Source organism: Dendropsophus ebraccatus, chromosome 5, assembly GCF_027789765.1.
Source record: "Dendropsophus ebraccatus isolate aDenEbr1 chromosome 5, aDenEbr1.pat, whole genome shotgun sequence".
NCBI classification, from domain to species: Eukaryota; Metazoa; Chordata; class Amphibia; order Anura; family Hylidae; genus Dendropsophus; species Dendropsophus ebraccatus.
Genome location: NC_091458.1, coordinates 55,756,836 through 55,784,139, shown reverse-complemented (window position 1 = coordinate 55,784,139; position 27,304 = coordinate 55,756,836). Strand labels below are relative to the sequence as shown.

The following is a 27,304-nucleotide window of genomic DNA, read 5'->3' as shown; positions in this document are numbered from 1 at the left end:
TGTTTAACCCTTTTTCACGCATCAGCCCTGTTTCAGAAGATCTCTGCAAGGAGAATCAGAACTTTCTGAGAATGAGAAGCATTTTCCGGTGGATAAAGTCTGCATACTACATAACCTCTATAATAGTGTGGGTTTTTTGAAGCTTTATAGCATACCTGTATACTATGAACTCATTTCTCTAAGATTCTGTACCCTGTTTTATAAGTCAGTGCGGAAACAGGAAGTTATACAGACACTATCCTTCTTAGACATGTCTGTTACTCATTTCATGATCATGTTATTGTGTAACATATTACACAGTAAACATGAAGACTATTATCTTTTAGCATACAAGTTATTGCCTTGTTTTATTGAAATGGCCATGTTGTATCCTCTATAGTATACCCAGGAGCGGCGGTCTATCCAGCTATCGGTGTTTGATCCCAAACACATCATGTGTCCTAATAAGTCATAAGGTAGTGGTGAAGTACAAAGCACTACACTAGTAAAGAAACATTGCCAGAACCATATATGAGAATCCATGCATTGCAATAGTTAGGAAAATTCTACATGATATCAAATATATCAACAATATGTATATTGGGGCTTTTTTTTTCTTTTTTTTATGATTATTTTTTTTATATTTTTAAAAACTATTTTCAATTGTCTGTATGAGTATTCATTCAATGGCAATGGATTGTCTCTAGGAGTGAGTTGCAAGAAGCTGATCTGACCATAATGGCACCAATGACAGGCCACTAACACTGTTTCAATTCTGGACAGCAGTATTTAAACTTAAAGGGGTTGTCCAGCGAAAATCTTTTTATTTCAAATCAACTGGTGTCAGAAAGTTATATATATATATTTGTAATTTACTTTTATTAGAAAATCTTAAGTCTTCCCACATGTAATAGCTGCTGTATGTCCTGCAGGAAATTTTGTTTTATTTTCAGTTTGAAACTGCTCTCTGCTAACATCTCTGGCCGAGACAGGAACTGTCTCGGTTTTCTATGAATCCCCATAGAAAACCTTTCCTGCTCTGGACAGTTTCTGTCTCGGCCAGAGATGTCAGCAGAGAGCACTGTGTCAGACTGAAAATAAAACAACATTTCCTGCAGGACATATAGTAGCTAATAAGAATGGGAAGACTAGAGAATTTTTAATAGAAGAAAATTACAAATCTATATAACTTTCTGACACCAGTTGATTTGAAAGGAAAAGTTTTTCCCTGGACAACCCCTTTGAGTAGCCAGCATCAGAGATACATACACCCTTCATAGAGTCATGACATATAGGTGCATCATGATGCGTTAAGGGTTTAAGACCGAATGTATATATGCCATTAAATGTCCAGGTGAACTGTATATATACATTGGCAAAACAACACAACAGCTACACAGGAGACTAGGCTCACACATAAGTAATATCCACCACAAGATAGAGACAAGTGTGGCGAGAAATGCCATTCATGCAGAAAATCCCAACTGTGCAGGTCTGGGTTATAAAAACGGTAAAACTCGGACCTCGAAAGGGAAGCCTGGACGAGACAGGCTTTTAAAAGGCCTTTTCACTCTAAGTACTAGCGCAGACGCAGTCGAAGTGCTATGGAAAGACTTTTTTAATCGAAGTACTAACTCAAGCACACCATGAACCTTGAAGTGATTAGCACTCTAAGTGCCCGCGCAGACGCAAAAGAGACACTGAAGCACGGATACGACTAAGTCCAGTGACATGCACCTTAATAAAGATGCTAAGTACAACTTTACTCTAAGTCTTTCACGCAAGTACGGAAGTTACGACATCATAGCAATCAGGTACTTCTGGTGATGAACAACCAATAGATGATCAGTTTTAGTGACGTGTAAATGAAGCATTGGCTGACATAGTTCTCACCCGACCTCTACCCTCGTTCTGATCCTTCAGCCCTTTTAAAAAGGAGCCGAAAACGGACAGTATGCAGTTTTGCCATGTATCTATGAGAAAGTCAACGAGGCTTTGACGAAACATGGTAGCATAAACAGGCATGTATGATATAGGGTACAGATTAGCTATGGAGCGGGATGTAGAATGCCTATAAGGAAAATCGCATCTTAGGGACATTTAGCGAATACCCAGATAGGGACGCTAGGTAATACCATCACCCCTAGAACCAAGGGCGGATTAACTTTACCATAGGCCCCGGGCTGTTTACCAAGCATGGGCCCCCGACTGTAACTATGGAAGCACTAGCAGGGTGCTCATAGTACAGGATAGATTATATCATGATGCCCTGATTTGTGATTAAAAAAAAATTGCTGTAAAAAAGCAGCAATTTTTTGCAAATCATGGCAGAAATGTAGCCAGGAGACAGTACACCACTGAAAGTATAAGTCTTTTGTGGGTGGCTGTGGGCCCCCCATGAGCTCAGGGCCCCGGGCTACCACTCAAAACGCACCTATTAAAATCCGCTACTGCCTAGTACTTGGGTCTTCAAACTGCGGCCCTCCAGCTGTTGCAAAACTACATTTCCCATCATGCCTGGACAGCCAAATCCAAAGCTTTAGCTATCCAGGCATGATGGGAGTTGTGGTTTCGCAACAGCTGGAGAGCCGCAGTTTGGAGACCCATGGCCTGGTACATAGACAAAAGGAAAAAGGAGGAGCGAGCCCAAGGGCAGCAGCGTGTCTTGAGCTTTACCGCTGACTGACCCAGTTATGGTAGTCCATGAAATGGTTGCTCATTAGTTCAGCACCCACGGCCGGGGTGCTATTATTGGCCACAACTCCAGCAATCCTAATTATAGAAATACCTCCAGCTCTATGTACACCTCTACAAGGTAAATACTGAATAAAATCATACCCTATCATACTTTTAATTGACTTATGCACCAATTTTGAGCACTTGTATATAAGTTAATTGTAAGTTGGCCTAAATAAAAGTTGTTTTAGCCTCCAAACTATATATATATATATGCATTAAAGGGTTACCCCCACTGTATTAACAAGGATTTTAGAACGAATGTATGCGACTGTTATGTTTGTGGGCATTAAGGCCTATAGAGAAACTAAAATGTGAATGTTTCTGTATTTCATCAGTATTCATTTATTTTACGATTGTGTTATGTACAATTTTTACAAAAACCAGACAAACTCGTAATTTTTCCAAAAATCCGCCAAGTGGGCGTACTGTGAGTTTTTTCATGTGTGTGTCCTTTAAAACTAAGCAAAACATAATTTTTCTGGTCCAGGGGTCTGCCTGTCAATTAGGACTGGCATTCGGTGTAAAAATACTTTTTATTCCAGCGGTGTAAAATATTGACCAAAAACGTGAAAGTGGCCTTATACAGAAAGGGAATTCCCCCAATTATCAATCCCTCCCCGACCCTTCCATAACCTCCAGCTGCTTCTAAATAAGAAACCCATTGCCTAGTCAGATGAGACTGTGTTATGAAATAAGTCCGTCCTGTTCAAGTATTATTTGACACTTCAACATAGATTCCTTGAATTTCCCAAGCTGTGAATGAGTCAGATAAGACTGTACAACACGCCCTGCTGTATAAGGTGATCCTTACCATTACATGTACTTCCTGAAACTGAACGGGTTAATGGTGTTGCAACATAATTTGTCTCCACTTCAGATTTTGTACCTGCCCATCCTTCACTGAGGTATTGGAAGTATTTCCTCCCACTATCCCGAAGGAAGTCAGACAGCTTGCATTTGATCATGAGGAGAGCAGTAGGACGCACAGCTCTTGGAAGTCTCCTGTCTGTGATCCAGCGCCTGTGACCATTGCACGGCTGTAAGGTGAGCTATGGAGGCACACGTATGGGTGTGTGTAGAATCTGCAGTAAAAGGAATCTTAGAAAGATATATTTTATTAGCTTTTTTATGTCTACGACTTTAAAATTTATGAGACCTTAAGAGTTTTTTTGCATGAGGGGAAAATACAGCCATAAATAAAGAACATTATATACAACCGTAACTATCAAAAGAATTTTCGCCTTAAAAAATGTTGTGTGAACACAGCCTAAAAGAGGAAGAAAAACCTTAACAGGCCAGGGCTACTGCTCGCAATAATCGCATAGGTGTGCGTGGTTGGATGCTTTGCAGTAATACATGACATTGTGTGTACATGAAATATCATGCGTCTGTGATATTATAATTGAATAAATCACATGCGAAAATCACTTAAGGCAGTATTAACACTATGCAGTTTGGCTACATTGTTAGTGTGATTTTTATTTTTGGTGAGCATGAATTCGGAATACATGGAAGGTAATTAATGAAAACAGAAACTGTGTGTTAAAATGATATCCGAAACATGCAGTGTGAACACAGCACAGGACCAAATGACTATCCCTTCCTTTAAGGCTATGTTCAGACAATGTTTTTTTTTTGTGAAATAACGGCCAGTGTTATACAATAACGGCCATCAATAATGTTCATTATCATTATCGCCGCCCGTCATTATCAAACATCGGTTGTTATTTTGTCTCAAAAAGATGTGTGAACATAGCCTAAATGATTTTTACTGATAGGCTATTGCTTTGTGCATTGCATGAATTCATATCACCTGTGATGTTGCTTAGGAGCCCATGCCCTAAATGATATACACTTTCATTATGTTGTGTTTACACAGAGAGATTTATCTGACAGATTTTTAAAGACAAAGCCAGGAATGGACTATAAACAGAGAACAGGTCATAAAGTTAAGACTGAGATTTCTCCTCCTTTCTCCTCAAATCTATTCCTGGCTTAGGCTTCAAAAATCTGTCTGATTAAATCTCTGCATAAACACACCATTATGCTGACTTCACACTGCCTTTTTTCCCCCGTAAAAACGCTGTGTTTTTTTTGTTTGTTTAAAATAGAAGCTTATGGTTTGCCTTACACACTTAAAAAACTAAAAAACACCAAACAAAAGTAATGTGTGAGGGCACCCTGAAGGGTTACTTTATAAGGGTGGGTTCACATTGAGGAATTCTCACGGGTAAACTCTGCGGAATTCCGCCAGCTGTACGCGCTCACGGACGCACGCCTTTCCGCCGACTCCATAGACACCATTATTTGGGCTGGCTGATTCCGCATTCTGCCAAAAGAACTGACATGTCAATTCTTTCGGCAGAATGTGGAATCGGCCGGCCCATAGAATGGTGTCTATGGAGCCGGCGGAAAGGCGCGAGAATTCCGTAGTGTGAACCCACCCTAACAGATGAAAAAGCTGCAACCTCAGCTTTTTCTTAGGAGGTATTCACATGTTCCTTGCACAGTCTGTATATACGGACGATGTGCTGTGGAATGTAATGCGAAGCTCCCAGCATCATGATTCATTATAATACTGGAGCTCTGAATAAGTTTAAGTTTTTGCACTACTGTACTGACACAGCTGTGTGTGCATGGAACATGTGCTACAGACCGGAATCGCAGAATGTCTGAATTCCCTCTTAGGCTACAGACACAAGTTCTGTGTTTGGGCCATTTTTCCGAACTATGTACATAGACCAGACTTCAGAACTCCCAGCATTATCTTAAATAATGATGCCGTGAGCTCTGAAACAGTTTGTGGTTATGTTTTACCCGTTTGATCCAAATTATGGCTGTTGTGGGAACATAGCCTAAATCTCTGCACTACTGTACTGGGTTGATAAATACAGATGCAATACTGCAGTATGAAATTAGTCGTGTCTGTGAGGTGATTGCAGATTACTGTTCTATTTCCATCTTTTCTATTTTAGACATACTTCAAATCCACAAAACACTATAAAAAATTATTTTAAAAAAATTATAATATGGGGCTTTGTTTTCTCAGGGTCTGCCGCTGCAATATGATAATTCTGGCCCTTGTTGATTGGATAATATGCCAAAAATATATAATGTTCTTACAATTGTTTACAGGGGTTGTCCAGGATTTTAAAAAAACACAGCTACTTTCTTACGAAAACACCTGTCTTCAGGTTGTGTGCAGTATTACAATTCGGAACTGACCTGCAAAACCTCCCCAAAACTAAGGACAAGAGAGGTACTGTGTGTGGAAGAAAGCAGCTATGTCTTTCTAAGCTTGGACAACCCCTTCAATATATAGCTGTATAGCATCAGCCAGCCTTACCACTTCTTTTAATAGATTTGCTTTGCAATGTAACAACATTAGCATCAATAGAGTGGTGGGAAACCACCAATCTCGGGCTGCTAACGTCACAGGAGAGTAAAATAATTAGAGCAAAATCGTTTGTGTTATTAAGGCAAAGAAGGTACAAACCCTGCTGTAAAAAGTAAAAGTAAAAAGTAAAAATAATAATGTTATCAAAAAAATAAAGTTAAAAAGCTGCTGAGATTTCTAAAATCTTCTGCTTCTAGCAAACATTTTGCATCTTTTACATTCAAGTAATAGACAAAAGATAAAGCTGCAAACTGCTGTTTGCAGGAGCTGACAATCTGATGACAATGTGGAAATTCCAGTAAGGAAGAGTGAAAGTTGTGAAAGTTCCTCCTGAGGATGCCCTACAAGCAGCTTCCTTCACCAAAGTAAAAACCCATATATCTCCCGAAATAACTTCTTGTGGATCACACCGCAACCAAACAACGTTCAGTACATTGCTGCTTTTGTTCTATCGTTGCTGCTACCTGATTACATATTGGCTGTAAAAGTAAAAGAGAGTATATTCCTTCCTAATATTACAACTTATGATAGAATCTTTAGAGAGTGGACACATAATGATCAGTCATAAAATAGAAGCACGGGGGAGGGGATATAAATAAGAATGCTCATGTTGCTTCCTGTCCATAGTCCAAAGTGCCTACAATGTGACTATGGAGAAATGAAAGAAGCAGGGGCGTAGCTAGGGGTTCAGTCTAGGGGGGGGGGCGAGTGAGTCTGAGTGGGCCCCCAACCGATTATGTTACCCATAGGAAACCTCAGCAGACGACAATGTTGTCTGCATAATAACGGGTATATTCTGCTACAATACTCATAGTGACTCATTTCTCATTTCACATAAACAGCCATGTAAAAATTAAAGGGGTTATCCAAGATTAAATAAACATAGCTGCCTTCTCCCAGACACAGCACCACTCTGCTCCTCAGTTTGTCTCTGAAGTAAATGGATCAAAGTTGTAATACCGCATACAACCTTAGGGCAGATATGGGGCTGTTTTTGGAAGAAAGCAGCTATGTAATAAGCTTTTAGACAGTAAAAGATGTCAGCTGGTTGTATTCTCATGTTGGGATCGTACATGTGTGTGCAATTCAAGATATGTGATGAGCTGCTAGTTATCTGTTTCCTACTGGATCTATCAATCTACCTCATATTTCTATCCTATCTATCTATCTCCTATCTATCAATCAGGGGCGTTGCTAGGCTCTTAAAACAACGGGCCCCCTGAGTTGACTTCTGCAGTGACGTTACACACACACACACTAATATATATATATATATTTATATATATATATATATATATATATATATAATATATATATATATATATATATATATATATATATATATATATATGTGTGTGTGTGTGTGTGTGTGTAACTTTTTTTTTTTTAAACAGATGATCACATAGGCTAGTATTTGAAATTGTGACTCACAGTTGACGTCTTCTCTGATCAGATTCGCTTTTCTCTTTCTTTTCCATTCAGCCCAAGCCATAACCCCCTTCTCTACAGAATCTGCCAGGAAAAACATTTTAGGCTCCTTGCTCCAGCACACACAGTAATTAGGTCTCCTCTGTGCCCTATATGCCCTATCTGTGCTCACATAGTATAGGCCTTCTCTCTACCCCCACATAGTTGTAGCCCTCCCCCTTCCCTCTGTGTCTGCATAAATAATAGGCCTCAACTGTGCCTCCAAATAGTATAGCCCCCCTGCTCAGCATCCTGCCTATATAGAATAGCCCCCATGCTGTGCAGCATCCCCATATAGAATAACCCCCTGATGTGCAGCATCCCCATATAGAATAACCCCCCCCCTGCTGAGAAGCATCCCCATATAGAATAACCCCCCCCCCCTGCTGTGCAGCATCCCCATATAGAATACCCCCGTTGTGCATTATTCCCGTATAGAATATCCCCTGCTCTGCCCTTCATATAGTAATAATGTCATCTGCTGTGCCCCTCATATAGTAATATTGCCTCCTGCTGTGCCCCTCATATAGTAGTAATGTCTCCTGCTGTGCCCCTCATATAGCAATAATGTCCATGCTGTGTCCTATATAGTAATAATGTCCCTGCTGTGCACCCAAATATAGTAATAATGCCCCCATGCTGTAAAAATGCCCCCACTGCTGTGCCCCCTATATAGTAATATAGCATCTACTGTACCCACCATAGTAATAAAGTTTCCCTCTGCCTACAATAAACCTGCCCCCTACACACACTATCCCACCTGACCCCCTACACACACACACACACACACACTACCCCCACCTTACCCCCCCTACACACACTACCCCAACCTGACTGCCCCTACACACACACACACTACCCCATCTGAGCCCCCCATACACACACTACCACCCCATCTGAGCCCCCCATACACACACACACTACTACCCCCATCTGAGCCCCCCATACACACTACTATCCCCATTTGAGCCCCCCATACACACTACTATCCCCATTTGAGCCCCCCATACACACACACTACTACCCCCCTCTGAGCCCCCCATACACACACACACTACTACCCCCATCTGAGCCCCCCATACACACTACTATCCCCATTTGAGCCCCCCATACACACTACTATCCCCATCTGAGCCCCCCATACACACACACTACTACCCCCCTCTGAGCCCCCCATACACACACACTACTACCCCCCTCTGAGCCCCCCATACACACACACTACTACCCCCATCTGAGCCCCCCATACACACTACTATCCCCATTTGAGCCCCCCATACACACTACTATCCCCATCTGAGCCCCCCATACACACACTACTACCCCCATCTGAGCCCCCCATACACACACACTACTATCCCCATCTGAACCCCTCATACACACCCTACTACCCCCCTCTGAGCCCCCCATACACACACTACTACCCCTATCTGAGCCCCCCATACACACACACACACTACTACCCCTATCTGAGCCCCCCATACACACACTACTATCCCCATCTGACCCCCCATACACACACTACTACCCCCATCTGAGCCCCCCATACACACTACTATCCCCATTTGAGCCCCCCATACACACACTACTACCCCCATCTGAGCCCCCCATACACACACACACACACACACACACACACACACACACACACACACACACACACACACACACTACTACTACCCCCATCTGAGCCCCCCATACACACACTACTATCCCCATCTGAACCCCCCATACACACACACTACTACCCCCCTCTGAGCCCCCCATACACACACTACTATCCCCATTTGAGCCCCCCCTACACACACTACTATACCCATCTGAATCCCCCATACACACACTACTATCCCCATCTGAATCCCCCATACACACACACTACTACCCCCATCTGACCCCCCATACACACACACACTACTACCCCCATCTGACCCCCCATACACACACACTGAGTACTACCTGGTCACACACTGCCAGCCCCCATCCCTCCGCCCCAAACACACACAGTAACCCCCCCGGGGGTTACAATACTCATCCCTGTGCTGCAGCTTGAGGTGGAGGAGCGCGGCAGGGGAGAAGCTTGGCGGCGTTACAGCCGGCTGTGACGTCCCTGGAGAGCAGGAGAGAGGCGGGCCGTAGCGTGCAGCGTCCACTGCGTCCAATGAAGAGAGGGGTGACGTCACGAGGCATCCGGAAGTGGTGCCGGCCGATCCCGCTCCCGCGGCCCGCCAGCGCTGAAGTAACAGCAGCCTGCGGCCTCTGATAGTCGTCTATCACAGACCCGGCTGCTGTTACTTCAGCGCTGGCTGGATCAAAAAGACTTTCGGGGCTAGGCTGAAATCATTCGGGGCTGGGGCCCCGAATGATTAAGCCTAGCGACGCCACTGCTATCAATCAATAGCGATAAATTTTACTGAAAATCAAAAGATGCGATCAGCCACGGATCATGTGTTTTGCAAGTCCTTGGTTGATCGCTGTCACTTTTACACTGGCTGATTATTGACGGCAGGAGGATTTCTATCAACTTTCCTGACCAATATTTGCCTGTGTAAAATCTCCTGGCTGCAATTGATTTCTATATTGTCAGCAATAATTGGTTAGGATTGGAGTGATTTTTAATCCAGGCTGTGACAGTAGGGGTATGTTCCCACTACAGAACACACACCGAAATTTCAAGCAGAGGCCACGCAGCGGACTCTGCTTGAAGTTCCACCTGTCCCATAGACTTAATGATCGAATTTTCAATTCTTTGGGCAGACAGCAGATTTCAATTGACAATATCATTGAGTCTATGGGACAGGCGGAACTTCAAGCAGAGTCCGCCGCGTGGCCTCTGCTTGAAATTTCGGTGTGTGTTCTGTAGTGGGAGCATACCCGAAGATGACTGGAGGTAAAAGACTGTAGGCACCCTTAGGGTATGTAGCACTGAGTAATTCAAGCGGAATTCCGCAGCAGAACTTTCCGCCGCGGAATCCCACCTGTCTCAGTGTGTCATTGCCCGTCTATGGGAGAACGCACGACATGTCACTTCTTTGAGCGGAGAGTGGAGACGGGCTATGACACACTGAGACAGGTGGGATTCCACGGCGGAAAGTTCTGCTGCGGAATTCTGCTTGAATTACTCAGTGTGAACATTCCCTAAGGGGGAAAGAGGGGAGAAGATGAACACTCTGGATTTGGCACTGTTGGGGCATATGTGTGATACATTTACTGTATGTGGCTGTTAGGGGGTAAATAACAGGAAGAAAAAGAACCATTGCTGTAATGGAGACTCGGGGGGGGGGGGGGGGGGTGAGGTTTGGGTTGGGGGTGTCACAGTTAAATGGAATAAACAGAAAATGGAATAAACTTGTAAAGCAATCGACCTAAGCTGCTGCCTGTACAGGGATCCCCAGACTGCAGCATCAGGTGGGGGGCTCTGTGCTTCCTCCTTACACAGTCTATCCTATTCCAGCAGCCTGACAGACACTTTAATAACACTCACTGTCAGTCAGAGCTGCTGCTGCTCCTCTTCTCAGTCCCTGGCAGCCATGCACAGGCAGGATACCTCGGCTGCTGCCATCACATCCTCCCTCTCTTCTCTTCCTCACAGGACGTTTCAGCAGTGTAGTAAAGAAGGGGCTGTCAGCAGCAAGCACATCGTGCAGGAGGAAGGGAGAGGGGAGAGATAAGAGCTCTTCCCGGCCAGGTACAGCTTCCGGTGACCAGTGAGCCCCCCAGGAGCAGGGGGCCCCCACTTTACGGGCTCTGATAGCATCTGGGGGGGGGGGGGGCACTAGACAAGGCTGATTGCTTTTGCAGACAGCATTTACAGCAGAGACCTCAGTGGGCCCCTGGCAGTGTGGGCCAGGGTGCAGCAGCCCCCCCTGCCCCCCTCTAATTTCGCTACTGGAAAGAAGGCATACTGGTCTGATAACTCACATGTGTTCTACATCATGTGCATGTACGTCACTTACCTAGTGAATAAATGGCATCAGGGTGCATTATGGGAAAAAGAAGTCAGCACATACAGAATAATGCCTCAGCCAGACTGTAAAATAGTTGGGAAAATATGAGCCCCTTTTTGGCCTCCATACTCCCCAGATCTTAGTCAGATGAAAAATCTGCAGGATGTACTAGAAAGCCAAGTCTTATTGATAGAGGATCTGTATTAATGGGATATACTGTATGTAGAAGCTTGGGGGCATTTTGGAAAACTACACAATATCTGGTTACCAGAAACATTTGTCCAATACCTATTTCTCTCCAAATCCAACATGCCTGATTCTTCTTTCCCCTGACATCTGCTGTCAAAGGAGAAACAGGGGTCCTTACACACACACTAGATAACTGCTCCCAATGAATACCATGTGTTCGTCTGACAATAATAGGCATTGTCACTTTTACATTGCTTTATTCTAATGTATCAAATAATATTCTTATGTTTCCAGCATTGTAATAGTGTTTCCAGTACCAACTAGTTAATTTTTATAACAAGCACTTCTTTACTCCATTACATGATAAGTAGCAGTGCCTATTAAGAAGCTTCACTTAGCTATGGAGTTAGTTTCTTCTATCACTTGGTGATCGCTTAGCATTAAAGCAGTAATCTCAGTTCCTAAGTCAGCTACCCCTTATTTACATTGCACCCTTAAGCAGTAATAGAACTATGGAGATTCCATGAGGAGCCGCCTTAATGGGGCCAAAAGGTCTTTTGCAATATTAGAAGACAATATTAAAAATGGTAAAGGGTAGGTGGGAGTGCTCTGGATTTAAGTTCTGGATCTGCCTCCCATATTTATAATCCGATACGTGCTAATACAGTACATTGCAAGGACAGCATGAGTACCCCCTAAACACATGACTCGTACCCTCTGGAGTTCACATTCCACAGGTTGAGAATCTAGGATTTACAGGATCTATACAATCCTAACTACAGTTATCTGGTCACACACTCTCTGCACAAACCAACCATACAACCCCCAGCATGTTCCTTGCATAGACCCTAATAGTACTTGTGCACAGAACTTGCTGAATGTCGTACAGCTGTCTTGGCAACGCGACTGTCTGACGTAAGCTGCATCTCTCTACAATGAACTGTGCAGAACTTATGGGACTGCACAACTGGATATACTCTTCGAAAAGTATGAAAAGTGTCATGTGTGCACTTAAAGGGGTTTACCAAAATTTAGTGCTTTCTTCTAAAAACAGCACCACTACTGTCCTCAGTTCTGTTGTGTTTTTGCCGCCCAGGTCCATTGAAAAAAAAGGAGCTGAATTGTAATACCACACACAACCTGAGGACAGGGAGAAACTGTTTTTACAAGAGTAGCGTTATTTTTTTCTAATCCTCAATAACCCCTTTTAAGACATAGTGCTGCACTGTGAAGAACACTGTCATCACAGATCAAGGAACAGACATGTTATTTCTATGGCGAGAGATGCTTATCGTGGGGAGGAATGATAGATGAATACCGTTACATTCTGTCTGATCTGTTTCCTCTGATAGCAGACAAGGGGGAATAGTCTACTAGAAACCATAGACTTGGCATTAGCTTTAGACCAGTGTACATGACAGAGACTGTGTCTATATAATACTAGAACAATAGTCTAAATATTACTGAGAGTGACATAGCTTAGGTAAACAGCGACTTTAGATAACATATGATATGAATTTACTGTCTGGGTTTAATATTGATGGACATGTAAAGACTAAATATGTGATATAATCTCTCTACGCCAACACCCAGGTGTGGAATAATCCAGGCATTACTCGAGATAAGACTCAATTACAGCCTATGTTTTGGGTTGGAAAGGATGTAAGTCAAAGTTTGAGATTTTGATCTTGAATTGTGGTTAAATATAAAGATGATATAATTCAATTAATTATTAAAAGACTAAACATATACAGACAGGTGAAATGCATGTGGCAATCTTCCTCAGGCCTCCAAGGTTTAAACCTACAGTATATCATAGGTTTTCATATGGAATGCCTCTGGATTTTTCTTTAAATCTCATCCATATTGCTGATATTGTAAACACTGAAGATACTCAACAGGGGAATTTCATGTGGTCATAAAAGCATATACAAAGACAATTTCACCATGTAAGGCTGGGTTCACACTGTGTTTTTACAATCCGTTATTTTATCCATGTTTGCAAAAAAAAAAAAAAAAAAACCCAGATGAAAAGACTGATGCATTTGTGTGCATCTGTTTTTCCATTGACTTACATTATAAAAAAAGGGTCAAAGCACAAACTTTTTTTTAACAAACACAAAAAAGATGCGTTTTTATCAGTTTTTATTTTATTTTATGGAAGTCAATGGAAAAACTAATCAAAACAGATGCACACAAATGCATCCGTTTTACCATCAGTTTTTGCAAAACCAGAAAAAAAAAACGGATTGTAAACACGTAGCATGAACCCAACCTAACCCCTTATAGGAAAAATGGAGTTGTCAGCTTACAAAGTAGCAATTGTTTCTTGTGTCTCTAAAGCATTACAGGGCCGTTATGTGGTTTAGTGACTTGGCATGAGTGTTTCCATATTGCATTATGACAATTATTGCAGGTTAGGTAAAGGATGTAGTGTTGCAAAAGTTGCTGTTTAGTCCTAATGGCTAAAGTTAATGAAAAAAGAGGAACTCCTGCTGATACAACAGTATGAATAATACTACTGTACTGGAGTAATAGCGTAGAACAGGGTAATATAGGGTCTAGACATAAACATGGTTATCAAGGCCATGACTGCACCAGTCACTGTACCCTTCATTACAGGGATGTTTAACTTTTAAGCATGAACAATTGACTGATTCATACACGAGTGTTCTTCTCCACGAATGAATCAATTATGGGAATGTTAGGGTATAAGGGATGCCATTCCAGCTTCCAAACTGTTATCATTTAGTCTATATAGACTTCTAACACACTGATATGCAGTAGTAAAACACGCTGTACTCCAATATCTAGGCAAGTATACTATTTCTCTGTTCACAACTGGAGAAATGTTGGGTAGCAACCTTTAGAGCACCGGACACCGGCGCCTCAAAGGATCAGAGATAAGGAATTTGTGAGAAGGTGCTCACCTGAAAGACACTTGGGCTTTGTGCATATTACTCCTCACCGGGGTAAAAATCCAAATCCGAAGTCTGTTCAGTGTTTGTCCACTGAATAAGGGCCTACTCGCTCTAGGGACTGCCAGCCGACTGTACCAAAGCCAAAGGATGCTTCCAAAATTATGGGGCTCGTGAAAACAATCTGTGTGCGCTATACAAATAATGAGTGATATGGTACTCTAGGTCAGCACTGTCCACAAAGAGAGGCAGCCAGAAGCTTAAATTACAGGAGTTTAATATTTGAAAATTTTTTTAAATTAGCACAGATATGACTCGTTTTGAGGACCTGTGTCCCCTTCATCAGATAAATAAAAGTGCATAATTTTTTTCATATAGTACATTCCTCTATCACTTTCCTGTTTATGCAGCTGTCAGCGCTTGTTTGCTCCTCATTCCCCGCTCACTACCGCCGCTACTACACACGTTAGCAGTGAGTGGGTAAGTGCTGGAGGGGCAGCGGGGAGGTTTGTGGGGGCTGCCCTAGTTATCGCTAGATCGTCCGGGCAGCCCATAGAGGATAGCGGCAGTCTGCTGCTGCCACTCCTATTCTATGGAGAGTCGGCAGCAGATTGCTGCTATCATTGTCGTTTGTCTTTCAACATGTTGAAAGGCGAATGATGGCAACGATCAGCCGACATCGTTCATGACGGCTGATCATTGCCTTCTATTACACGGGACGATTATCGGCCGATATTGGCCGAATATGGCCGATTAATCGTTCTGTGTAATAGGGCCTTAAGATTAGGTTATAATTGACAAAGGAAGAAATTACAATGATTTATATCTACTGGTTATGTTTTACTTTAATTAAAGTTTGGCTAGAAATATAGCATAGGGTCAGTCACTTCTAGAAATATAGCATATGGTCAGTCACTTCTAGAAATATAGCATAGGGACAGTCACTTCCAGAAATATAGCATAGGGACAGTCACTTCAGGGAAATTAAAGGGCTTATCCAGCATTCGAAAAACATTGCTACTTACTTCCAGACACAGCACCACTCTTGTCTCCAGTTCAGGTACGGTTTGCAATTTGTGATTTGCAAAATCCCACCCAAACTTTAGACAAGATTTGTGCTGTCTCTGGAAGAAAGTGGCCATGTTTTTCTATCATTGGATAACCCCTTTAAGAGCCCTTTTCTAATGCTGTATTATTACAAAGCTAAAAAGAATGTGTATACAGAAATTCCTTTACATGTTAAGCAATAATTCTAATTGTAATAATATACTGCAGAAAAAGTCCGCTGGGTAGGAGCCAAGTAATCTTCCCCTATGATCATCTTTCATGTATTAGCATGGAATCCAAGAACATTACAATGTGGCTGCTAAGTAAATATTTAATCATGTTTTTCCTGAAAATACTAAGAAAGTTAGATTATAAAGAGAACCCAAAAAAAGGACCAATTGGGCACTAATACTGATCACATCTATATAATGTATTATATGTCTGTGTTATGTTAGTAAAGTAGCTGTGACAACTGACTTGTTATGCATTACATATGGAGAGAAGTCAAATTCTTTACAAACTTTACAACAACATCTGATTTGTCCCAGACTGAATCTTTAGCCACTTAATTTTTGTCATGCAAAAGAGTTCTTATACTGGGAACTCAAGACATTTAAGTCATCACATACCACACCATGCTACTGATTTCATTATGATACACAGAAAAACAACATGATGATCATGACTGAATGACAGAATCCTTGGGTTATGGTGAGATAATGTACTGTATAAACTCAATACAGAAGAGAGAAAAGATAGGATTTGCTGTTCCAGAGTGGTGAGAGGTTAAAGGGGTTATCCAGCGCTACAAAAACATGGCCACTTTTCCCCCTCTCTTGTCTCCAGTTTGGGTGGGGTTTTAAACTCAGTTCCATTGAAGTAAATGAAGCTTAATTGCAAACCCCACCTGAGCTGGAGACAAGAGAGAGGCAAAAGTGGCCATTTTTTTGTAGCGCTGGATAACACTTTTAATTTCAGTATCCCTGGTGGCCTGGCATATCAAAGGGGTAAATATATGGAGGGAAGTCAAAGGATTATTGTTGAGTACCTGTCTTTAAAAAAAATTTCCACATGTCAAAAGTTTTGATTGGTTGGGATTTGAGTGTTCAGATAAGTCTGTGCTGCTGTATGTTCCTCACCCTGCTGTGTCCTTCCACCCTGGATGGCCCCATAGACTTACATTATGTCGCCACTAGGTCACATAACACAAAGCAGGGAGAGAGCATTCTGAGAGTGGACTTCTCCCAGCTTGTTCTCCTGATCAGTTGCAGTCTGAACACTAGTGATGAGCGAACATGTTCGTAAATGTTCGTATGTTTGTACGAACATGACTCTAATTGTTAGTGTTCACCGACCACAAACAATTTGTTCAATGATCGGAATGGTTATAATGATCATTTTCGAACATATTCGAACTTGTGAACATACGCCACTGTGTAGTTTACACTTTGCGTCTGATAATCTGTATGCATGTGCCTAACTCTAGACCGAAACGTATGCAATATTGAAGAGCAAATCAGCGTTGTAAGCGCTCGTTTGCTCCTCGTTCCCGCTTGCTGTCGGCACTATTACATGCTTCTACAGCGACCGGGTGAGAGCCAGGGGGGTGCGGGGAGCTGTGTGTGTGTGTGTGTGGGGGGGGGGGGGGGGTCCATAGAGGATAGTGGTGGTCTACTGCTGTCGCTCCTGTTTCACGGAGCGTCTGCAACATGTCGTTGATAGCATGTTGAAAGACAAACCCAGGATAAAAGACAAACAACAGCAACAATCACCCGACATCATTCATGTCAGCTGATCATTGCCTTCTATTACACAGGACGATTATTGGCCGATATCGGGCAAATACGGCCAATAATCATTTAGTTTCATGTAATAGGGCCTTATGTAACTGCGTAATTTATGCTTTGCACCTGATCTGTACGCATGTGCTTAGACTGAAACGTATGCTTCTACTGTACTATTGTTATTTGTTTGTAAATGTTGCACGGTGAACACGAACCAATGACAATAATTTATTTCATTTGTTCCTGTTCGGTACCTGAACCAAACATCGGGATGTCCGCTCATCACTACTGAACACTCAGACCCGATCAATTAAAATAATTGACTTTTTCTAATGACAAGTACTCTTTAAAGTCCGGGGGATGGGGGGTTATTCACCACTTCAGTCTACAACATCGCCCTAGCTGTAACTTCCTTGCAGTGATCATAGATATAAATACAGGGATGCTTTAACTGCACAGCCACACTGTTCTCTGTTACATCAGGCAGAGTATAGTACTCAGCCTCAAAAGAGTGCAACTGCCCCAACCTCCATAGCGACCACACTGGCTGCATGTGGTATTGCACTTAAGCTTCAGGTTTATGATCTTGCCACAGAACAGCTAAACCCTTTAGGGGAAATTTTAACTGGCCAAAAATAATACTATAATGGATTCAGACTGTGAGAACTATTAGCCTCTCTCCCTGGTAAGCAGGGGGTCTGAGTGGAGTATTCCCCTTCAGTGATGTCTATACACCCTTTACATAAAGGTTGACATACAGAGACCCCACTTAAATATCAATTGAAGTCTAAAAATGATATCTATTTTCAAGAATCCTGTTCTTTGCAGGAACCAGTGATCTTAGTACTAACTGGAGGATTAGAGTTCCAGTTTTTCCCTCTTCTAAACTGAGGTTAACCAAAATACTGTATGATCTCTCCCTAACCTCAGGATTCTGTTATGACAGATCATGTGATAGTACTTTGTATCATTACAAAATAAATGGCACTTCCCAAAGGTTGTGTTTTTGGTACATAATATAAATGTCAAGGTTTTCTAATAATCATGGTAAGTTTATTCAGGTGCTTGCATGAGATAAAATAAGTGACACAGAAAAGCAAAGGGTTAGTAGCCGACTCAGCAAAAAAAAAAAAGTACACATTAAAAGGAGAACTGACATTGTTACAGAACTTATGGGAAATTATTGAGCAAGGTGGGGCTTTTGAGGAAAGACGTTATATAAAGTCAGCTGTTCCACATGTTCTCAGATCATCAGCCAGTGCGACTCTGTATTTGGTGAGTATGGCCCATATCTAAGATCCAATTATATAGGATTTATATTGGGAAAATAGCTGAAAGTGAGTCTTAGATTATATCAGTAGGATTGTTTTATACTTGTTAACTATCATTACCTTGACAATTCAAAGGGGTAATCCAGCAAATTTTTTTAATTTTATTTTTTTGTTCAAATGAACTGGTGTCAGAAAGTGATAGAGATTTGTAATTCACTTCTATTAAAAAAATGTCAAGTCTTTCTTTACTTATCAGCTGCTGTATGTCCTACATGTCTATATCTATGTATATGACATACAGCAGCTGATAATTACTGGAAGACTTGAGATTTTTTAATAGAAGAAAATTAATATCTCTGGCACTTTCTGATACCAGCTGATTTGAAAGAAAATGTATTTAGCTGGAGTTGCCCTTTAAGGATATATTAACACAGTTTGTTGACGAAATTTCAGCGATTGTCCCATTCTTATGAGTACAGTTTATAGACAACCATATGCTTGGTGTAGAAATGAACTGAGTTTATTTTCAGTTGCACACAGTTTTGCAATCACTCTTCCTCAAGTGAGTTCACTCTTAAGGGTACATTCACACATAAAGGATCTGCTGCAGGTTTTACTTACAATAATATCTACAGCAGCAGTTCCTGTACGTGTGAATATATCCTAGGGGCATGTATAATATGAAATGAAAAGGAATTTAACACAGGTATTTGCATAGTTAAGCAAAGAGATTATTTACCTTTTTTTTTCCCCTTTTTTTTGGTGGTGGTGGGGGGGTTATTGGCTTTTATTGCAAAATAAAAATAACTGGGGGCAAGCAACAAATCTAGCTGTGTATGAGAGACATTTATATAATTTAATTATTAACAGCGCAGAGTTTTATATTGTAGCTGCAGCTAGTTGATTTACACATTTCCTTCTTAGACAGCAGAACCGTATTTCCTTATATGACCGGTTTAGTGCAGTCGAATCTTGTTCCCAATTGCTATAATAAAGTTGAGTAAAGTCGACAATATAGTTGGGTTTTTAGCTACTCATAACTAATATATGCCAAGTTACAGTTCAGAAGGAGAGCAGTTCATGAAGGGTGGTTCTAACTCTGGTGGACTAAGGGCTCTATTACACAGGATGATTATCGTGCGAAAAATCGTTATATCGTTCGTATGTAAACGATAATCGTTCTGCGTAATTGCAGGCAATGATTGAAAAATCGTTCATATGTCGTTGATTTAGATCTGAACCTAAAATTATTGTTAATCGTTCGCTAATTATTCGCTAATCGTTTGCTGTAATTCCACATTCGTTCACTCAAGTTCCGCATTTTTTCACTAATCATTCAGTGTAATTGCACATTGCCCAATGTTTTGGTGGGATCAGAAGGAATAAACGATCATAGTAACGATCGTAACTAACGATTATCGTTCTGTGTAATATGGTGAACGATTTCAGGTTAACGATAAACAATCTTGTTTGCGATCGTTTATCGTTAGGGCCCTATTCCACCGGACGCATAATCGTTAACGATCTCAAACGACCGCTATTGCGAAAGACCTGAAAACGTTCACTCATTTCCATGGAACGATAATCGTTACTTATGATCGTATTTGCAATCATTTTTTCTTCGCTATTGCGTTCGTATCTACTGCGAACGACCGAACGACGTCTTGCAAACGAGCAACGATAAAAATAGGTCCAGGTCTTATAAAGCGATCAACAATTTCTCGTTCGGTCGTTAATCGTTAAGTGCATTTCAAATGAACGATTATCGTTTAGATTCGAATAATTTAACTATAATGTGAACAATAATCGTCCGGTGGAATAGGGCCCTTAGTCTTTAAACGTTAAAAATCGCTCAGTGTAATAGGACCCAAAGCCTTACCATCTAGTTTGGGATCAGCCAGCTACATGTGTCTCTACTGGGCTAACTTAAAAGGTTTTCTTTATATGTCAACTCCTTAAATGATAACTGAATATTCTATTAATATGTATTTCTTTACTCTTTGCTTCAACCTAGAAAGTGGTTCCTGTTGTGTAGGTAGACTTTTACTATTGTCATACTAGTTTGTGTCTGGAAAATCTTCTAAATATTGCTGCATAATCGTGTTTTTGCTCCCGCCACTCTGCCTAGAACCTAAAAAGAGGAACATGGTCTCCAACAGGCTGACAGATTTACTATAATTTTACCCACATACTAATGGAGCTGGAATATTTTATTATATGAGATTGCACCAATAAAACTGGATGTTGTCTCATTGAAACCTCTTTTGAAGTGTAAAAGCTATTAATTATTGGTCTTTCGGTTCACATGCTGGTCAACCAATGACCACAACATGCCAAGAAAATCTCGCAGCTATTGGTAAAAGCATGAGGATGTGATTTCTGCTGCATGCGTTCACTGCCATGTCGGAATGCATTCTTAGGATAGGTCATTAATATGCATTCAGATCAAATTTACTTAAAATGACAGTGGAATCCCATACATATTGATCCAAGAGATATTTATCTACAACTTGCTAGAAATTCAATTTATTCCTACCCCTGTATCAGCTCTAGGTTGCATGGTGCCATGGACAACATTGCCCTTTAGTGACACCATCCCATTTTTTTCTATCACTGTAACAAGTGACAGTCTTTGCATCTTTCTCGGAGGAGGCAGGGGCAGCCAGAGTAGTGGTCTGAGAGTGTGTGTGTGTGTGGGGGGGGGGGGGGGGGGGGGGATGCAAACAGTGTGACTGACCCATCTCTGTGATAATGTTCGTTGTTGATAAAGATCTTTTTACAAGAACATTGGATCACAGAACAAAGCTAAAGGTACCTACACAGTGCTTGCTTAACAGGTAACTGGAAACTGGCAGCTGTTATATATGCATATCCATGCTGTCAGTTTCCCGTTAAAGTGAATTTTAAACTGCTAATTGAGTGTAATGATTACAGTATTACATATCCAGTGACTAAGGTTCTATGTAGTTTTTATTTTTTTTGCTTAGTATTGTATTGCATCACACCCAAAAAGTATAATACAGGCTTAAACTGTCTATAGATTACCTGGGAATTCACCTTCAAGACATAATTCATACAAGGAAATATATAAACGTATACCACACCTAATGCATACAAGGGAAAATAGAAACATGTTCCACACCTTACTGTATGTCTGAGGAGGGGAATTACCATCACTGTAATTATCTGAAAGGCTTTGACCATTTTATACTTATGACTAGTGCTTCCGCTCCCACAGATCAGTATATACTCCCACAGATCAGTATATAACTACTATGTACAATCATAAATGGGACCCTGAGATCTTAACGTGTATGCCCTAAAAATCTTTGTATGATTAGTTTAAATAAGTAGATAAGATTACCAAGGATAAAAAAAAATTGCGAACTGACACTTTCTTTTGTCTATCCAAAATTGCTAATTACCAAACAGTTTCCCATGTTGCAACTTTTTGAGCTTCACAGGAGTAGAATATTGGTTAGTAAATAAGAAGTAAGAGTGCTACCATTACATCATTAGTCATTATGATGCAGGTACCATTCACAGGGAATGTGGCCAGCATATGGACTGTGCTACACAGACTAAAACACTGTAGTAAGAATGTAGCCTAATCTTACCTGAAACCAATGTTTTTTCTTTTTTTCCTCCTTCAGAAAGAACAACTGCTGTAAAAGTTCATTCATCATCATCGTCACCATGAATGACTCCAATGATTCCAATCTGAATGATTCAGATCCCTTCTCCTGCTATCATCCATCAGTCGTGGACTATCGTTACTTTGCTGTGACATGGGGAATCATTGTGTCTTTGGTCGGGACCGGTGGCAATGTATTAACAGTAATTGCCTTTGCATTGGACAAAAAGCTACAGACCCGTTTCAATCTACTCATCATTAATCTAACTTTGGCGGACATTTTGTACTGTACGTTCCTACAGCCTTTCTCTGTAGACTCATACTTACACTTACACTGGAGGAGTGGGGCTGATTTCTGCCGGGTCTTCGGAATGCTACTGTTTGTTTCTAATTCAGTGTCCATTATAAATCTGTGCCTCATCGCCGTCAGCCGTTACATTCTCATCACCAACAATAAACTTTTTGACCGTATTTTTTGCAACTTGGGTGCAACATTCATTCTCCTGGCCACCTGGGTGGCAGGATTTGCCAGCTTTGCACCACTTTGGCCAGTCTATGTATTAGTTCCTAAAGTTTGTACCTGCAGCTTCCATCGTATTAAAGGAAGACCTTACACCACTATTCTAATGGGCTTTTACTTCGTGGTGGGCCTAAGCTGTGTTGGTATCTTCTATTTGCTCATCCATCTCAAAGTTAAATCTGCTGCCAAGGCCCTAGACCAGTACAAGCTTGCCAAAACCAAAAATCCAACAGCAAATGCTTCCTGTAGTAACTCTAAGACCCAAGAGAAATTTCATGAAGTAGAAGACAGCGGTGTAGACACAGCCGCCTCTAGTGATATCGTCTCAGAACATGTTACTACTTCCAAAGCTACAGTGACCTCTCATTCTACTGATCACATCAGATCAGCTCCTGCTACAGTACCCCAACCAAAGGACTCTGGCTCCGATTTCAAAAAGGTTACTCGGATGTGCTTTGTGGTTTTTCTCTTCTTTGTGATTAGTTATATCCCCTTTTTACTGCTTAATATTTTTGATGCCAAAAATGCGGCACCACATGTTCTCCATATGATAGCGGCAAATCTTACCTGGTTAAACAGCTGCATCAATCCAATCCTTTATGCTGCCATGAACCGTCAGTTCCGTGAGGCTTACAGAAGAGTTCTGTATCTAATCATGAACAAATTCAGAAGAGCATAATATATCCAAGAACTAGACACTTCAAAATGTGTGGCAGATAAAGCATCTATGACGGAACCCCTGGTGCATGTTGTCTGGGGTGCGGTGGGGGCTTGGTCTGTCTCACCCCACCAAGAGGCAGCTTGACAGGATGTAGATTATCATCCACATTATGGACGTTTTGAATACGTTTTGAAGAGGTTTTATTCACATGTGCACCAGGTATTCCTCTGTTGTGGATCTGCTTTTAGTCTAGCAAGAACTGGACACTCAAATATTCCATATTTAAGGAGACCTCGCTCATGAATCTGCAAAATATGAAAAGCACTTTTACTTATCCTAAAGTATTTCTGGAGAAATTCAGATGCAGATTGTATCCTAGAAAGAAACTAATGTCAAGAAAATAGTATCTCGTGAGAACTGTAAAGACATTTGCACTTTTTTTTTTCTCTCTAATTTACTTTACACGTTACATTCGAAATTTTAGAACCTGATGTTTCTGTTTATGTTCATGCACTTCAGCTTGTATATAACATATTTATAAAGCTGTTAAATGTATATAGTGATAATAAATATTTATATTCTTGTAACTGAAGAGAAAATCTGGCTTCATTATGTCTTCGTGAGCATATTCTAATTTGAGAAACATCACATTGGTGGACAGGATGTAAAAACTGCACTGAAAATGAAGGGTCGTCAATTCAGAACATACCTTTGGTTGTCTGTGTTTTATAAAAAATTAATTAATAAACAAATCCCTTGTTCGGGCTATGAATAGTCAAGGAGAAGGGGCCTAGGCTTGCCTGGGCCCTAGCACTACCACACCTCACTGACCGATATGCACAGTGGACGTCGCTGACTATGCAAATGGACGGGCATTCAGCATAGGAAGCAATAGGCCCCACTTCTTTGACACTCTTCACAGCCCAAACAAAGGCATTTTTTTTAATATAAAAATAAAAGCAAGGATATGTTCTGAATGTTTATACTGAAATCTATTCCGGCAGCTTGATACAGTAGATAGTAAGGGGGTGACAGATTCTCTAACTGTGAGTAAAGTCATCTTCAGTAACCTACACACCATAGTTTGACAAATCTAGTGAAGTCTATTTAAGTTGCATAGCAACATCTCCATTAGCAACACTAATTCACATAAACTATCTTTTGTAATGCTAAAGTGCACGGAAGCATTAAGAGATTTGTATTGAGTAAAACTGCTAAAGGGAACGGAGACCAAATCTTTACTATTCATGTCAAGTCTTGTACTCCATAGCCTGTTTCATATCCGAAGGCTTTGCCTGAATCGTTGCACTGAGACATACATTACCTGCTCCACACTCCGACTTGCTTCAGGTTCCCGGCTGGACGTCCTGCTCAGCCAATCAGTGCGTTGCTCCGCCGCAGCACACTGATTGGCTGAGCGGGACGTCTAGACGCCGGGAGCCCCTGAAGCAAGCTGGAGTGTGATGCAGTTAATGTATACTCTGGTTGGCGGGGGACTAAGGGGGCTATCACTTACTATGTCAATCCCACTGCAAGTATGTAATCTGATTGAAAATGACGGGCAAGGGATCCTTAGCAGATTTCACTGTAAATTTGCAGCATGAAATCAGCTGGGGATCCGTTACATGTGTTGTTGGGCTCAAGGGACCACTGCGCTAGTGGCATCACTCTGCCATGTGATACAACACTACTCCAAGCTGCCGTTGCCGCCATGAGGCAGCAGATTCTGCAGTCCTGCAGGGGGCAACATAATGTTCCCTTCTGTCATTTTAAGTTTCACTTAACAAAAATGACAGCAGCCACTGCCCTTAAGCCGTTCGCCTGCCCTGCCACAGCCTTCTGCTGCCCACACTCACTGCTGTCCCCACGTGCTACCAGGCTCTGTCCGCGACGTCACCCAGCAGCCCTTATCACCCCCACCCTCTACTCTAGGCTGTGGTGAGTACCCGTGGTCGGCGAGGGTCGCACTGTGGCGGTTGGGTCGCCGGGGGGGGGGGGGGAGGGGGGGGTAACAAGGGGTTGCTGGTTGTGGCTGTTAGGCTTAAGATGGCACTACATTAAAAACTGACTTGTACACAAAGGAGACTGACAAAAACACACTTCTCCATTATACCTCTAACCACCCGAGAAATATGGTTCGCACACTTCCTAAAAGCCAATTCATGAGGGCCAGTAGGATTGTGGACGACATGAATTCGAGAGATAGAGCGGTCAAAAAACTTGCCAACAATTTCCTCCAGAGAGGATACCCAAAAACATTGATACAGCAACACATCACTAATGTCTCAACAATGGATAGAGAAACCCTACTTACCACTAGACAACGAGAGAGAGCCAGCACAAGGATTCCACTGGTTATCACATATAATTCACAAAGCAAAGACATCGCTAGAATAGTGAATAAACACTGGACAATTCTACAACAGAGTTTTCCTGATATTACAGAATTCAGTAACCGACCCCTTATGTCCTATAGAAGAAATAGGAACCTTTAGGGATAGATTGGTAAGCAGCACTGTAAAAACATCTACTGGATCGTTAACTACTCCGTTCTTTGGGGCCAAAACAATAGGATGTTTCCCATGTGGAAACTGCATTAATTGCAAGCACATACAGAAGGGAACACATTTTGTACACCCCAGAAGGAGAGAATCATATAAGATCAAGAGTTTCCTAAACTGCAATTCAGATTGGGTAGTGTATGTACTACTCTGCCCCTGCGATCTCCTATACGTGGGAGAAACAACATATGACTTTAAAACAAGATTCACTCAACATCGTTATACAATAAGAAAAAACTAATTAGACTTACCTGTATCAAAACACTTCTTTGAGGCACATCACAGAGAGAGTGATCTTCGGGCTATGATAATTGATCAGGTTCCCCCACCGCGAGGTGGAGGGGATCGTCACTCTATGTTAAAAAAGAGAGAACTGTCATGGATTTTCAAACTGCAAACCCTCAAACCTAGAGGTCTCAATGTTGAGTTCAAGATTTTACCGAAATATTGTCGTGTATAGATGAAAAAGATCCCCTAATGAACTTACCTGTTTACGCCTTGCTTTTCTCCCAAAGAGTTACTTGAACATATTTACACTTCATTATTTATACTAATTGTTGCATATTTTCACTTCATTTCAGATAATTCAAGCTATCCTTCCAGAGCAAAGTTCGGGCATTCACCAGGATTGATCATCAGATATTACAGTCTTTTGTACGTGTCAGTCTGTGAGAGGCCTTCATTACATGAATTTCATTATATATTACTATAGACAGTCGGTTCTTCATTAACTTTTGAGACGCACCGCCCTATAGCCCCCATGGGGATCGGTGAGGAGCTCCCTCGGGACTTTGTTCTGGAGGAGCTCGTACAATCGTACACCGACGGAGGCGATCCTATATATTCACATATAGACATATTCACATTTGCACTAAGATGCGTTTTTGTATCATGAACCGACTAGAATAAAGCTCCACCTATGTTACACGCGCCGGGCCTATGCACCACCTTGATTGGTCTGCATCATCAATGGGCGTGTACTTTGGTCGCTCTGCAATTGAGACGCTATGCGTTCCAGGAGCAGTACCACTGCGCATGCCCTAGTGCGTTCCACGAGGGGATGCGGTCCAAATCTGCGTGCGTTCCACTGCTGATCACCTTCACCATGGTCTCTCCCCGGCAGTCATGTTTAACAGTTGCTTTCATGAACGTACTGATGATGCCTAGTGAGTAATACCCAGCTGCTCTGGATT

The 27,304-nt window shown here is 41.7% G+C and overlaps 1 protein-coding gene across 3 annotated transcripts; it reads left to right on the top strand.

The window, feature by feature from the left end:
- Window positions 1-3,495: 3,495 nt before the first annotated feature.
- Window positions 3,496-26,901, top strand: GPR84 (G protein-coupled receptor 84). 3 transcript variants are annotated; one of them, XM_069972214.1, is made up of 3 exons: window positions 3,496-3,518; window positions 3,596-3,762; window positions 22,389-24,059. In XM_069972214.1, the coding sequence occupies exon 3, from the start codon at window positions 22,432-22,434 to the stop codon at window positions 23,566-23,568; it is 1,137 nt and encodes a 378-aa protein (XP_069828315.1). In that variant the 5' UTR covers window positions 3,496-3,518; window positions 3,596-3,762; window positions 22,389-22,431; the 3' UTR covers window positions 23,569-24,059. The 3 variants fall into 3 exon arrangements, 2 of the variants coding, with proteins under 2 accessions (XP_069828315.1, XP_069828317.1); XR_011363305.1 differs by lacking the exons at window positions 3,496-3,518; window positions 22,389-24,059 and adding an exon at window positions 26,693-26,901 and having other exon boundaries at window positions 3,610-3,762; XM_069972216.1 differs by lacking the exons at window positions 3,496-3,518; window positions 3,596-3,762 and adding an exon at window positions 18,718-18,739.
- The last annotated feature ends 403 nt before the right edge of the window (window positions 26,902-27,304 follow it).

Coding starts and splice junctions, on each gene's coding strand:
- GPR84 (XM_069972214.1), top strand. CDS start 22,432: ATGAATGACTCCAATGATTCCAATCTGAATGATTCAGATCCCTTCTCC.